The sequence below is a fragment of the Notamacropus eugenii genome, chromosome 4, assembly GCF_028372415.1.
Source record: "Notamacropus eugenii isolate mMacEug1 chromosome 4, mMacEug1.pri_v2, whole genome shotgun sequence".
In the NCBI taxonomy this organism is placed as follows: domain Eukaryota; kingdom Metazoa; phylum Chordata; class Mammalia; order Diprotodontia; family Macropodidae; genus Notamacropus; species Notamacropus eugenii.
The window spans coordinates 67,604,490-67,620,080 of record NC_092875.1 but is presented as its reverse complement, the minus strand read 5'-3'; the positions used below and the strand labels follow the sequence as shown (position 1 = coordinate 67,620,080).

The following is a 15,591-nucleotide window of genomic DNA, read 5'->3' as shown; positions in this document are numbered from 1 at the left end:
ATCGGGGCTCCCAGCCCGTCCCCTGGGCGTTACCGTCGGCGCTTCCCCACGATGTCAATGGGCCGGTTGACCGCGCAGGGCGAGCCGAGGAGGTGGGCGCCGCCGCCGCCGCCGCCCAGGCGCAGCGGGGTCGGGGGGCCGCCCCCGCTGGCCGGCGGCAGGTTCATAGTGGCGCCCGGGCCGGAGCGCGGGACTCACGCCTCCTGCGCCTTCGCCTCCGCCCCCTCCGCCTCCTCCTCCCCGGGCGGCGGCGGCGCTCGCAGCAGCTGCTGGGGGCCCCGGAGCGCGGCGGGGACATGGCTCGCGGCTCGGGCCGGAGGAGCCGCGGGCCGCCGCGCTGCGCTGCGCTCGGGGCTGGGGGCTCCGGGCTGGGGGCGCATGCTCGGGACTCCTCCCCTTCGCCTCCCACCGCCCCCTCCCGTCCGGCGCTCGGGGCTGGGCAGCGCCTAGCGGCACAGTGAGGATCCCGAGCCCGGCCGGGGCGGGGGTTGGGGGGGGCGCGCCGCGCTCCGGGGTAGCCGGGCTCGGCCACGCGCCGCCCCCCCCTCCCTCCGGCCGCGCGCTCCGGCCAGCCCCCGCCGTGACGTCATCCCTTCGTTCTTAACTCTGCGCTGCCCAGAGACCCCGGACCCAGAGTGCAGCCGAGCTCTAGCCCAGGAGCGAGGGAAGGGTTAAAAAGCCGGGCTGGGCGGCCCCAGGGGCGGGGGCGGGGGCGGAGAGTCTGAGGTCGGGGAAGCCCGGGGGCTCAGGGGAAGGTCAGTCCGGGGACGTGTCCGCGCACACGCGCGCCCAGCCGGACACCCTCACACCGACCACATACTGATGCACACGGACACCGATGTTGCCAAAGTCAGCTCGGCATTTAGACACTAAGCGGTTTGACTTGAGCCCATCTTTCCCCGCTGTTTGCACATTTGCCCCTTTACTCAAAACTCGTATTCTTACTGTTCCTCATACCTTTACATCGAATGACATACCATCTCCTGTCTCCGTGCCTTTGCAAACGCTGTCCCCCGCGACTGGAAAGCACTCTCTCCTCACCTCTCCCTCATGGAATTCAAACTCAGCTCGAAGGCTACCTCCTTTCTGAGGCCTTCCATGATCCCCTAGTTTCCAGCTTCCCCCATTGCCTTGCATTTACTGTATTGTATGAGTTTTGTAAATGCTTGTACGTGCACGTATCATTTCCCCCCAGAGGATGAAAGTTAGCTGCTTAAGGGAAGGAAGGGATTGTTTCATTTTTGTCTTTTGTTATCCCTGGGTCTACTTTTTAAGACTGTATAATTCGTAAAGGAGATGCCGACTCAGACTGGCTGAGAGTTTCCCCATACGAATGACATCATGGGGCAGTCCCTATCCCTGTCTCCGAGTTCTAGCCCAGAACTTGGTGCAGAGTAGGCACTTAATCCACACTTGTGGATTGACTGATAACACACTGGTACATTCAGATGTATGCACTTGCCAGGATGCCCTGGAAAGAAGCCTAGCCTTGTAGTCAGGCGACCCAGGTCGCGGATTCCCTTCTTTATTATGTCTCCGCCTGAACATGAGCAAAATAATGCCTGCACCCCCTATCTGCCAAAGGTGCGTAGAGGATCAAAGGAGCTATTCCTGTTCCAAATAGACGTAGAGGCTCCCGGCTGGGGAGGCCGACACTTCCCAAGGTCCAGAAGAAGTCTGCTTGGCCTCTCAGAGATGGGCTGGGGGCGGGGGGGGGGGGCAGGGAAGCAACGGACAGCACCGGCGGCGTGGGGGTTGGGGGCCGCCGACTACTGGCGCCAGGCCGGAGACGTGGGGAGTGGAAATCTTACGAGGGTCAGATCTCAGCCTCCCCGCCGGGCTGGAGACGGAGAGGTGGGCAGGAACCCTGGCCCGGGGGCGGGGCCGTGACAAGCTCAGTCACTGATTGGCCCGTGCCTACAGGGCCCAGATGCGCTTAGACCCTCGCCGGGAGCTTGGCACCTACTGAGGGGTGGGGGAGAGGGTCTTTCCCAGAGAATAGAGACCTCGGAACGAGAATGGGAAGATCCTAGAAGCGCAGCGGCCGCTGTTGGAATGCTAGTTCTCTAGCCACCCGTTATAGGCCCCAGGACCCTAGCCTCTGCCTCAGTTTCTCCCTCTGAGAAGACTCGCAGGAAGACCCTGCGGAGAGCAGGAAGGGTTAAATGAGGCTCTCCCAGTCCGGGCCGAGGGAGGGATGGAGGACTGGGACTTGCTGCTAGGAAGCCGGAGCTCAGACGTCGCGCTCCGCCCATGCTGGCCCATCCCGGCCCCGGCCGCTGGGGGCCCTGAGGGTCAGAGGCAATGCTTTCCATGACGCAGGAGGATCCGCGGGGCGTCCGGGGGGTTGGGGGTGGGGGACGGACTGGGTCGCGAAGCAGGAGGCCCACAGTGCCTGGTTCTGAGCACGGTCATTGGCCCTCTGCAAGTCCCGATGGGGCGGCCTTGCTGCCCCGCCCCCTCCCCTGCGTCTTCTGGCTCCAGCGTCACCCCTCTCCCCCCAGAAATCCAAGGAGCAGTGGGGAAGGAAGAACAGGGTCTGTGTTGCCCCCTGGCGGGATGAGGCGCCACTGCTGCGGACCCAGGGCTGAGTGGCCGAAGAGGATTGATTCACTTTGCTCCAAACCAGGGACCTTTTCCTTCCCCCAATCTGTAGCCCGGAGATTTCTTGTTTCCCCCTACTCACTTGCCTAAAACCACAGTTCGAGGGTTGGATTGGATTTCTTCGGACTTCTAGACTATCCATACAGAAAGGGAATCTCTAAGAACATTTACCAGTGGCCTAGGGCCAGCTTTCGGTCCTTCCTGTTGGAAAAGTTGGGCAGGGAAGGAAACAACCCGGAAAGTTAATGAGGACCATGGTTTTCTCTTCTCTCAGAGTTCAATATGGGCTGGAAGACCTCCCTCCTAGCAACTTCTAGTCCCTGGACCTTTGAGCATCTTGTTCCAGCCTGACCCTTGCCCTAGGGGCAATGGTTTCTCTCCTGGGATCATACTCACCCCAGAGCAGTGCCCTACAGACCAAGCCATCAGATCACATCATGCACAGATCTAGGAGAAACTTCCAAAATCATCTTAACCAACCTCTTTGTGCCATTTTACAGGTGAGGAAACTGAGGCCCACAGAGGTTGAGTGACTTGCCTGAGGTCACACGGAGTTAATGACTAGTCTGGCTGGAATTTAGATGATCCAAATGCTCTGACTTCCAGAGGTCTTTCCACTGTACCATACTGCCTCTGCGATTAGCAAGACAGGTTTAACATTTTAATTATAAACTCTCTGATGTAAGAGACTATCATTTTTCATAGTTATGTCCTCAGCAGCTGAGCTGAAGTCGAACAGTGTCACTCTCCTGCTCAATTACAAACACTTTGTTTGGCATTTAAAACCCTTCCCAAATTGTCTCCAGCCTACTTTTCCAGGCATATGACACATTTCTTCTCTTCTCTTCATACACTCTACAATCTAACAGAGCCAGCATTCTTGGTGCTTCCCTTGCCCTGCCCCCCTCACCAGGTGGCTTCTAACCCTAATCTTAATATTCATTCAGGAGATCAAGGTACAGCCTATTCCAACCCCTGCCACTCATAAAGACAGGTCCTGTCCTGACACCTCCTGGAACATCACAGCATGAATAATCATCGTAGTGGATGACCTAGAGGAGAGTGGACAGACCCACCCTGTGTACAAGTAACATACAGTATGTGTCTTATAATAATCAGTAGAATCACAGAGCCTCAGTTGAAAAGGATCTCAGTATCCATTTTATAGACCAACCCACAACTGAAAAAAAGCATCCCTGTAAAAGTGGCCCAGTGGATTAAACTTGGAGTCAGGAAAATCTAAATTCAAATCTAACCTCACACTGTTAACTACGTGTGTGATCCCAAGCAAGACATATTAACTTAATCTGTGTTTGCCTTGGTTTCCTCAACTGTAAAATGAGGATAATAACAGTTTCTATCTCTTTTTTTTAGATACTATTTTTTGTTTTATTTTTATCTTTTTTAAAAATTTATTTTTTTCAGTAACAGCTTCTATTTCTAAGGATCAAATGAGATAATATTTATAAAACACTTAGCACAGTGCCTGGTACATTGTAAGAGATTAATAAATTCTCATTCCTTTCCCCATTCCCCTTCGTTCCAACTTTGCACAGCTAGTGGCAAAGGTGGAATTTGAATACAGGTCTTTCTGAATTCAAGTCCAGAATTCTTTCTGCAATACCACAATGCCATCAGTGATGAGTGTAAGAAGTGGCATAAGGAATATGAAAAAAATGAAGGATGTGTGATTGTATCATCATGGGGAAATTTCAGGTGTGGAAACTCCCTCTATCAGTCAGTGGAAGACTGGAACCCAGGTCTTCTGACACCCTGCCCAGGACTCTCCTCTCCAATAGGTTGCCTCTCAAGATAGTACTGTAGGTAAAGAGGTCTAGATTTTAGACAGGGGATGGAACACCAGAGGGAAATTAATAATAATTTCTCACTTTAATATTTGCAAGAATCTATGATTTTATCTTAGGCATGGAAAAATGCCATCACCAATACATATTGCAAGCCCTCTATGACCTAATAGAGAACCTATAGGGAGTTGTTTGGGACAGATAGAAATTAAGAAAGTTAATTGCTGAGATTGACACAGCCAATACAGTTCAGAGACAAGCTAGGTCTCCCTGACATCAAGTCTAGCCCTCTCTACTATGGGAGGTTTTCCCTATGGGAGGGGGTCTGTGAACTTTAAAAAAATATATTTCAGTCACTGTATTTCAATATGATCAATTTCCTTTGTAGTCCTATGTCTTTTATTTTATGCATTTAATTACAACATTCTGAGAAAGTGGTCCTTAGACTTTTCCAGACTGCTAAAGGGGTCCATAAAACAAAATAGGTTGAGAAGCCAGGAAAGAAATCACTGAGGAAATAAATGATCATAAAAAGAGATAAGGCTGGCCACGTATCAAAAGCAAGAGAAGACATGGGCATGGACAGCTGAAGCAGTACGCTGGTACCCATGCAACGGATGAAGGCCTCACTGGAGGATCTGAGGGAGAAGAGGGACGAGGGACGCATAAGGATGAGAAAAGATGGAAGGTTACTATGTTCTTTGGGGGAGGGAATGGGATCATAGCTGAAAGGGACTTCAGGGGCTATACAACCTTGCCCCTTCATTTTACAAATGAGGAAACTGAGGCATAGGGAGGATTGCCAAAGGTGATGCAAGTAAGTAGGACAGTCAGGATTTGAACTCAGTTCCTGGGTCTTCAAATTGAAGCTGTCTCCTTGAAGGATTATGGTCTGGGCAGCCCATACATCCCCATTATATATAAAACTTATTCTTTCAACTCCATAAAGATTACTCATTCCCAACTGCTAAACTCTGTGAAGGCAGAGTCATTTTCCTTTGTAAATCGTATTCCTTGTGCCCAGTCAGTCAACAGACATCTATTCAGTGTTTTCTGTGTGCCAAGCATCTTGGGATACTCTCTGTATCTAAAATATGGTTCTAGTCTTCAAGGAGTTCACAGTTTGATGGAGGAGACAGACACATGTGGGCAAAACTTTATATGTATAAGATATACACGGGATAAATTGGAGAGAGGCTCAGAGGGAAGGCACTAAGATTACAGAGGAATGCAGAACATTTCTTGGTGAAGGTCAGATTTAATCTGAGACCTGAAGGAAGCTGGCAAAGTCAGGAGCCAGAGATGAGGAGTGAGAGCATGTGAAGCATGGGACAGGGGGTGAGATGGGGGGGGAGGGGGGCAACCAGGGGAAATGCTGAGTTCAGAGATGGAGTGACTTGTAGCACCAAGGAGACCAGAGAGGCTGGATCATAGACCAAAGGAAGGGAGTAAGGTACAAGTAGGAGGGGGACAGTTTTTGTTTATTTGTTTGGAGGCATTTGGGGTTAAGTGACTTGCCTAGGGTTACACAGCTAGTAAGTGTCAAATCAGTTTGAACTCAGGTCCTCCTGACTCCAGGGCCAGTGCCCTAACCACTGAGCCGCCTAGCTTCCCCAGGGAGAGGTGCTGAAGGGACTTTTAAAGCCAAACAGAAGATTCTATATTTGATCCTAGTTGATTATATGTGGAGCATATGTGTGTGGGGGGGGGGTAGTGGTGGCCAGACCTGTTCTTTAGCAAGATCAGTTTGGTAGTTGGGATTTATTACAATGCCTGGCATGCAGTAGATGATTTTTGTTAATTGGCTGATACAGTGACTAGTGATCCCCCCTGAAATCACTTTACATTTACCGTATATAGTTTGTATTAAACACAGCCCTAGCTTCATCATAGAATGTCATCTACCAGAGGGCAGAAACTTACATTTATATAGCATTTGGTCCCTACCACAACCCTGTGAGGTATTAAAGATAAGGACATTGAGGATGAGAGAAATTAAGTGACTTGCCCATCCCCACACAGCTATCAGAAACAGGATTCGAACTCAGGCTAAGCTCCAATCCTGGCCATTTCCACTCATCCTGATCTATATCTTGCCACTGGACCCAGATGGCTCGAGGAGAGCTTGAGGCCAGTGCGTGCCTTTGCACAGTCTTGCTTCACTTAAATCCAGTTCACGTGCAAGTCATGATATCTCCTTCCTGATGTCCTGGTGCCCTTCAGAGAATGAAGAAGAAACAGTAACAAATCCTAGTCCACCAATCTTTCTGCTGTACTGTCAACACTGGACCTTGTTGTCTTTCTGTCTCCCTCATGTAGCACAAGGTCTAGCAGATAGAAGGTACTCTATAAATGCTTGCTAATTAATGATGGTTAGACACCCAGAGGCTCAGAGATGGAAGGTCCTATGCAGCCATTTAGACCAATCCCAACCAGAACACCTACTATACCATCCCAGTAAGTCTGCCAGATGGCTCCTTCCATGCATACATCACACTCAAACTTGAGCACTAGCTCTAAGAAACACTGTCTCTTTATGTCTCTGTCTGTCTCTCCTCTCCTCTGTCTCTGACTCCCCTCTTTCTCTTCTCTGTCTCTCCTCCCTCTCCCCTCCTATTTCATTCTCTTTGTTCTCTCTTATCTCACTCTCCTATCTCTCTGTCTCTGTCTTTCTTTATCCTCTCTCTCCCTCCCTCCCCTTCCTCACCCTTTTATCTCTGTTTCTCTGTCTCCACCTCCTTCCCCCCAAATCTCAGAGATAGGCATTCAAACACTTGATACCCACCCTCACAGGAATATACACCTTCACAGACTTTGCATACTCCGTCAGCCACTCATACGCAGAGATGTAAACACAACTATAGAAATGCACACACACACACACACACACACACATACACACACACACACACACACACACACACACATACACACACATATACACTCACTCAGGCACAGATGCCACATATTCAGTCAATCCACCACAGGCCCACCTGAACACCCTCCCCCTGTTCCGGTCCCGCCCAGAGCACCCTGGGCCTTGGGGTGCCCTACAGCTTCAGTTGATATTATCGCACTGGGACTCCAGCCCAGGCACAAAGGGGCCAGTGTGGAACAGTGGCAGATGAAGCCAGAGTCAGAGCCTGGCGGGCAGCCTCTGGCCCTCTGCCTGGCTGCCCGCCCATTCCGGATCCGGGGGTGGGGTGCCACCCTACAGACAGGGTTCCAGCCTCTTTGTTTTCTCCCAAAGCTGGGGTTTCTGGGCCAGGCCAAACCCTGCCCTTCAGACTTCTGTCACCACTGGAAATCTCGGCTATTTGAGGACTGAAGCTTGCAGGCCCAGACTTCCCTGGCCCCAGCTGGGCCTTCCCTGCTTGTTTAGGCAGGTGCCTACAGGGCTGGGGAGGGAGTTGAGACTCTGCCGGTTGGCCCCCTGCCTGGCCCCTCAGGAGCTATACATCTGCTCACCCCTGGCTTAGAGCTCAGAGGGCCTGGGAGAGAAGCCTGACCCTGACCCCTTGCTTCCAACCTCTGAAGCACAGAAATGCTAGTCTCCCTCTCCCTATATATCTACACAGTTCCTTCTAAGATCTCCTCTGTCCTCACCTTCACCCAGGATTAGTAGAATCAGAAGGGAGGATATAGGAGACTTCCATGTTCTTTAAAGTTTGGTCCTAGAGAATTTTCTTAGGATACCCCCTAAAAACCAGTAGCATCAGAGACCAGCACCCACGATAGACACAGAATCACACAGCAGGATCCAAAGCCACAGGATCAGACTTAGAGATGGAAGGTAGCTCAGAGGACATCTAATCCAAGGACCCATTTTACAGATGAAGAAGCTGAGGCTCAGAGGACCAAAGTGACTTCTAGACCCCTCAGGCAGCCCATGGCAGAGGCAGGTTTTGAGCCCAAGGCCTCTGATGAAATTCAGCATTTTTCCCTTGTTCAATGCTGAAGCCTGACTACAGTCTCCTAAAATGAAGTCTCCCAATGTGATCTTTACAACTATGCACGTTAGTAACTTTCTGGGCCTCAGTTTCCCTGTAAAATTCATAAGACAAAGGAAATTAGATTGGATGAACTAAAGTTCCTCCCTGCTCTGTATCTGAGCTTCATTTCTTCCCCCATGGTGATGGGAGCTAGGACTTCAGAGACCATCCCATCTAACCCTCAACTAACTGCCCAGTAATCTACTCAACAATGTCCCCAGGAAGTAGTCTTTTTTAAAGGGTTGTAATGATGGGGAACTCACTACCTCCCAAAGCAGGCCAGGCCACTTTTGGCTAATTCAAATAGTAAGTTTTTCCTTACATGGAGCCAAAATCTGCCTCCCTGAAACTACCCCGCCTCCCCACCATTGCTCTCAGATCTGCCCTCTGGAGCTAAGTGGAGCAAGGCTAATTGTTCTTCTACAGGACTTCCCTGCAGATGCTTGAAGACAGTGATTATGCTCCCCCACATACACTCCCTTCCCCTCTCTGTACCCCAAGTCTTTTCTCCAGGCTTTGCATCATCCTTCCCTAGCCTGGTTACCTCTGTATGCTCTGTGGTCTATGGATGCCCTTCCACACCTTCCCATTCTGGACACCAAGCTTCCTTTAACGGAGCCCAAGAATGCATTCACTTTTTGATTCTTTCTGTCCCTTTCTTCTGCTTTTCCCTCCCTTCCTCAACCCCAAACTCAAACTCCAGTCACATTTATATATTTTCCTCCCAGTCTGATTTGACAGCTTAGAGGCAGGAGGCAAATGGGCAGAGGTGTGTATGTGTGTGTGTGTGTGTGTGGTGGGAAGGGGAGGGTGGGGTATAGAGATTGGAAAGAGGACTAAGGCAGAAGAAATGGAGCTGTTATGAGATTCCTACCAGATGGAGGCTTGGGAAGGAGACAGTCCCGTTCTGGTTCTGGGGTGGGAGAAACCACTCAGGACCAACTTGTCTGGAGCATTCAAATGATGCCTATGTGGCCTGGGGACTGAGGAGCAGCAAGGCTGTCTACAATAAGCGGCTTTGAACTCCAGGTACCTGTCCCCCAACATCCTGGCCTTCAGGAGGAAGTATAGCCAGTTTCCCACTGACTGACCGGTTGCGAGTAGATTTCTTGTTGGAGATCATAAGATTAAAGCTGGAAAGTCCCTTAGATGATCCAGCTCAAGCCCCTCATTTTCCAGAGATGTGATGGGAGCTCCTGGAAAGTTCAGTGACTTTTCTAGGGACACACAGGAGCAGGCACTCTGATTCCAAATTCAAAGCTTTTAATCCCTCCCCCTGAGGCTCAGAAATAGGGTTTAATAAGGGGGATGATTCTTCCTCCCAGATAGAGACAGCCAGGAAAGGGGGAAAAAAGGAGAGATTGGAAAGTTTGGGGGTAAGTTTTGACTTTGTTGGCCCAATAGCAGAGCTGTGATATCAGGTGCAGAGAGTCATGTGAGTTTGGGCCGTAAGGCCTCCCATGATGAGGGACCCCAGCCGTCTCTGTTCTAAACACACTTCTGGGGTCTTCAGGGGCCTCCCCCAGGTCCTCTACTACTCTGTCTGCAGGAGGACTTCTCTACCATTCCCACACCCAGGGCCAGAGCCTAGCCTGACACTTAGGCTGGCCTGTGCCACGAGGACCCAGGCGCTTCAGTAGCTGTCACAGAGCCAAGGATGGGGTGGGGCCAAGTGCCCCACTGAGCCAAAGGAGAGAGGACAAGGACACAGGGCCCACACCCCCAGCTCCTGTGCCAGAAGCTTCTCCTCCACCCCCATCCCGCCTTGGCCTAGCTTTCTGTTCCTCTCTGCCCCTTGCTCTTTCTCTCCGGCTTCGGTCTTCGACTCCAGCTGCATCCCAGTCTCCTATTCTCTGCGTCCAGTCTCTTGTTTCCTTCTGTCTCTCCATCCCCATCACTTTTTACTTTACTAGTTAGTTTCTCTCTGAGCCTCTGTTTCTGGCTCTCGGTTTTAGCCTCTTTCTGGGTCTCCATCTCTTTCCACTGGCCTCTATTTCTTTTTCTTTCTGTCCTCCCTGAGGCCTCAGTCTCCTGCTCCCTTTTAATCTCTACCATTCTATCTTTGGAGTCCAAGGGATGTATATGGTGGCATTGGTCACAAGTTTGCCATCTGTCTCTGCCAGTGTCTACACCTGCCTGCGTCCCTCTGTCGGTCTTTCCCCCCTCAGGCTTAGTATGTGGGTTTAGGTGCTTGTCTCTTTGGCAGGTCCCAAAGACCCCTCCCTCCCAGGACCCCCTCCCTCCATCCTTGGGGCAGTCCCCAGCGTCCCAGCGTGGGGAGCTACGGCTCACCAGAGAGGGTGGGCCACGGTGAAGCGACGCTGCAGTCTGATGCTCTGATTTACCAGCAGTTTCCTGAAGAGCCCGGGGGAGCCGCGCGGGGAAGCCCGGGGAGATCCGACTGGTGAGGAGGGGGCACCTGGGCCAGGGCCCGGGGGGCTGCACTGCCCACCCTGCATGGCTGGCTGGTCCCCCAAAGGTTCCCAGACTGATGACTCTGCTCTCTCTCTGGGTGTCTGTGGGTCTCTCTGTCTGAGTGTAGATCTCTGTCTCTGGGTGTCTCTGGCTCCGTGTGTCTCTCTCCGTCTCTGTCTCTCTCTCTCCCCCCCCACCCGTCTCAGTGTGTCACTTGGTGTATCTGTGTCCCTCTCTCCGCGTCGGGTCTTTTTCTCCGCCCGTCGCCGGGGCGGGGCTTCCGGGGGGGTCCCGGGACTGCGAGCGGGGGGTCAGGCCGGCTGCTCAGGCAGCCGGAAGAACAAAAACAGAGGACAGCGCCCTCGGCCCCCCACCTCGAAGCACACTCCCCAAAAGTTTCTTCTTCCCGCCTAGTCGGCAGCTGGGGCCCTGGCTCGGGCCCAGGAACAGGGGGTCTGCTCCGCTCCACTTTGCTCTTAGGCTCGCTCTGTGTCTCAGGGTCCAGCTTCAACCCCGGCTCCGTGTCTGGCACTGCCGGTCACTCGCCTCCTCCTCCTGCTCTCTATTGCTTTTCAGCTCTGACTCAGTTTCTCCGCTCCTGCCTCTGCCTCTGTATCCCAAGCTTGCTTTCTTGACTTCTCAGTCTTGTCACTTTCTCCATCTCTTTCCCGGTTTCTCAGTCTCAGACCTCGTCCCTCTAACACAATCTCTTTCTGAGTCTTGTCTGTAGCCTCATCACACCAACCGAGCCTCTCTGTTTCCTATTTCAGTCTCTGTCCCGGTCTCTATCAGTCTGTGTCTCTTCTGGAGCTGGCCTGACTTGAACTCAGCTGGGTTCATAAAGTGTTAGAGTGCTTTAGGCGGGAGGGGGGCGGGTCCCCCAGGACCAAGGCTATCCCCATTTCTTTCCTCCCCCTTCCTCCTCTCACCTTCCCCACAACAGACCCTGCTGGGCGCCAGAGCCGGAACCCGACCTCCCCGGGGCCCCCATCCCTCTCAGCTCAGTACTGGAGCTGAGACTCGAGGAACAGCAGGGGGGGTGGGGGGGGGGGAAGAGAAAGGAGTGGGTGGGGGAGAGACTCACTCTCCCTGGGACCCAGACTCCCGTCCCCCTGAGCAGCCCGTGATACAGACCAGACCCTGCTCGCATCTCCAGGACTCATCTTTCTTTCTCGGTCCCGAGCTCGGATCGGCCAAACATCCGGCCGTCTTCCCACCCCCACCCCCCTCCACCATTCCCTCCGGGGCCTCGGGACTGGACTGGAGAGACACAGAGCAGGCCGGGCTGTCACCGGCACACACCGCCCAGTTCATCCCCAGGGGGGCTTTTCTTCTGGGATCTATGCCTCCCTCAATCCTGGGGCCAACCTCACACCCCACCTCAGTCCGGGGGGCGGTGTTCCTCCTTTTCTCCAGAAAGCACTAGATTTGGAATCAGATGATCTGGCTTCGAGTTCCACTATGACATCTAACTCCCTGGGTCTTAGTTTCTCCATTTGTAAAATGCCAAATCATCTCTAACGTCTCTTTCAAAGAAAACTCTTAGAAGCTTAAAAACATTCCCCCTCCCTATCCTTCCAACCATCCCTCCCTCACAACAGCTGCTCCAGCCTCCATGGAGGGGGTGGTGGTGGTAGGGTGCTAGAGGCGAGGCCAATAGCACTCAGACCTCAAAGAAGCCATCTGGAACCCCAAAGGGTTCTTCAGCTTGGTGGGTGTGTGCATCTGAGTACACATCTGTGAGTTTGGGCTGTGTGTGTGTGTGTCTATGTCTGTGTGAGTGTGATTATGCGCAAAGGTCTGGGTTGGTGTATACTCAGATATTTAATTGGGGTAAGGTGACGTTTCCTTGTTATAGGGAAATCCCTGTACCAACTAAAACTTGTCATTCTTCAGTAAAGTTTTAGAGAGCTGCCTGAAGGCAGAGATCTAAGGTGTCAGAGGCAGGATTAGAATCCAGATCCTGCTGACTCCAAGGCCAGTCTTCTATTCTGGCACTTCATACTATCTCTTAATCATGTTCTTTATTGTACTGTAGCTATTTCTGTAGATGGCACATCTCTTTTCCTCAAGAAGCAAGACAAGTTTTTGAACCTTTTAAAAAAATAACTGTTGTACCTCTAGCATGACTAAGGCCCTGCACAATCAAGTTCTTCATTAATATTTGGATTTTTTTTCCATTTCTATTTGGGGCAGGGGGTGGGGGATAGGGGGGTTGGGTTCACAGTGTTCCTGTGTCTGGGTGTTTGTGTGTGCCTCTGTGTGCGTGTGCGTGTGTGTGTGTATGTGTGTGTATCTCCATTTGTTTCTGGATCTTTGTTTAAATATCTATATGCTTCTGTGTCTGGGTATGAGGGGGTGTCTAGGTGTTTCTCTGGCTTGGATATGTTTCTGGGTCTGGATTTTATGTCTCAGGATTTCTCTGGATCTGTGTTTGCCTGCTTAGACCTGGGTGGGTATTTCTAAGTCTGAGGATGGTGCTAGAGGCCTTGGTGTTTCAGTTTGTGTGTTAAGAAGGGACTGGGTCCAGACCCAGAAGTATGTTTTGGTATTCCTTTAGGTCTCATGTGTCAGGGTTTGTGTGGGTTTCTGAGTCTGGATAAGAAAGTGAGAAGTGTCTAGAAATGTTTGTCTTGGTATTTCAGCAGGTCTAGGAGTTGAAGGTATATTTCTGACTCAAAGTGTAGTAATTCTGATGTTTCTGTAGGTCTGTCTATACAGTATTTGTCGGTTAGGGTATTTCTGAATTGCTCTGTAGGTATCTAGATGTATGTTTCAGGGTGTGTTCATTTCACTGGATTAGTGTGTGTCTCTTGATCTGACTGTGGATATCTGATGTTTCTGTATGTTTTAATGTGTGTTAGTTTTACTGGAGCAGAGTGTGTTTCTGGGTCCTTCTGTGGGTATCTGGGTCCTTCTGTGGGTCTGTATATTTCAATGTGTGATGATTTCATTGTATTAGTGTATATTTCTAGGTCTGATTGTGGTTGTCTTAGTGTTTCTCAGGGTTATATTTTTGAGGTCTGGGTTTTTCTATGGATCTCTACATATGTGTCTAGGTTTGGAAGTATGTCGTGTTGATTCTGAGATTTTTGTAATTCTGAATGGGACATGTTGGTTTTTGTGCGTCTGTCTGCAAGTCAACGTTTTGGTGTTTCTGTGGCTTGCATATATGGGGGGAGGGTCTTGATGTTTCTATGGGTGTATGTAGGTCTGAATTTGAGTGTCCACATTCCCATTCTCCCCAACAACTAATTTCCGTTTTCAGAAAGTATCACCTAGACCAGGGTGCCTAGTTAAGTGCAGCCTCAGGAGCGCCATACCACAGAGCCTCCTAGAGGTTACCAGGACAGCCTTAGCTCCCTCTCACCCCCCTTACCCCCCTATCTCTGCAACCAAACACCTGGTGGGAAAGTGCCCTGCTGGCTCTGAGTGGGTAAAAATAATCCCATAGCTGGCCCTGGCCTAATTTTAGCTCCTACCCTTCCCCTGGGAGATGCCAGGGCTCTGAGCCCTGCCCTTTGGAGCATGTCTGTGTGCTTGTGGGGTGGGGAGGAGGTGTTTTGGCCCATCTGAAGGCTTCCACAGCATCCTGGATCCCCGTCCTGCCACGCTGAAGCACTGAAGCCCCCTCCCATTCTTCATTGCAGCCTTTAACCTCTTATTTTTCTGGCTACACTTGTCAGGCTCAAGGCTGAACGGGAGGTAGAAGAGGCCTGAGGAGGGAAGGGGCTAGAGGGGAGGAGGAGACTGTGAGTGGAGCTCTCTAAGTAGGGATGGAAACAGCTAGGGGCTGTTAAGAATGGAGAATGAAGAATCCTTAGGTCGCAGATGTCATGCTAGAAGGCTCTCAGAGGCCATCTGATCCAATACTTCATTATAGACAGGGAAACTGAGGGAAAGTGATTTGTCCAAGGTTGGGAAGGTAAGACTGGGCCAGGACTGAGGACCAGGTCCTCTGCCTCCAAATTCAGTCAATCAGTAAGCATTTATTAAGCACCTATTCTATACCAGGCACTGGGGATACAAAGAAAGATAAAAGCTCGCCCCTGTTTGCAGTCTAATGGGGGAGACAACGTGCAAACAACCGATGGGATAAATTGGGGGTAATAAAGAGAAAGAAGGCACTAGCATTGAGAACATTTGCCACGGTGCCAAGAGTCACAGGATGCCAGACCCAGTGGAAATCTGACTTTTCCCAGAGAACTGGCTTTTTGCTTCCCAGGTGGGCTTTCCCATGACTGGCTCCCCCCATCTCAGGAGGTGTCTCAGATCCCAGGCCAGTAGGGGACTAGCTCTGCACATCCTTTTTTGATTAGGGAAAGGTACAACATCAGTTTTCATTCCTGTCTGTAGCTTTTGTTTTGGAAATTTACCTTCAGTGGTGTCCCAGAGCTAGTAAGGTCCCCGAGGACCAGGGTGTTGGGGGCTATGTAGTCCAAACTACCCATTTTACAGATGAGGAAGCTGAGGACTTGAAAGGGGAAGTGATTTGGCTAAAGTTGTCTTCTTCGTGACTGAGGTGAGACTAGAATGTAGATCTCCTGACTTCTATTCTAGGGTTCTTTCATTTATACCCATGGGACTCTTTAAAACTGACAAGTGACTTCTATTTTCCCTTGGCCTCTGCATCTCTCTCACTCCTTATGTGACACTGGACAAGCATCAGAGGCAGCATTAGTGTATATGTGCTGGACCTGGAGTAAAGAATACCTGGGTTTGCACCTTTGATGTTTCCTAGCTGTGTGACCTGGGTCAAGTCACTTGATTCCTCT

The 15,591-nt window shown here is 51.2% G+C and overlaps 1 protein-coding gene across 3 annotated transcripts in view; it reads right to left on the bottom strand.

Annotated features, from left to right (window-relative positions):
• The window catches only part of PDE4C (phosphodiesterase 4C), a 61,360-nt gene that overhangs the window by 21,445 nt on the left and 24,324 nt on the right, over positions 1-15,591 (bottom strand). The window contains exon 1 of one of the 3 annotated variants that reach the window (XM_072601659.1): positions 10,694-11,051. The exons of 1 other annotated variant lie outside the window; for it this stretch is intronic. In XM_072601659.1, the coding sequence (XP_072457760.1) occupies positions 10,694-10,860 (167 nt within the window). In that variant the 5' untranslated portion in view covers positions 10,861-11,051. Of the gene's footprint in view, positions 1-33; positions 516-10,693; positions 11,052-15,591 lie in introns of those variants that run through there. One more of the 3 variants, XM_072601660.1, reaches the window with a different exon arrangement.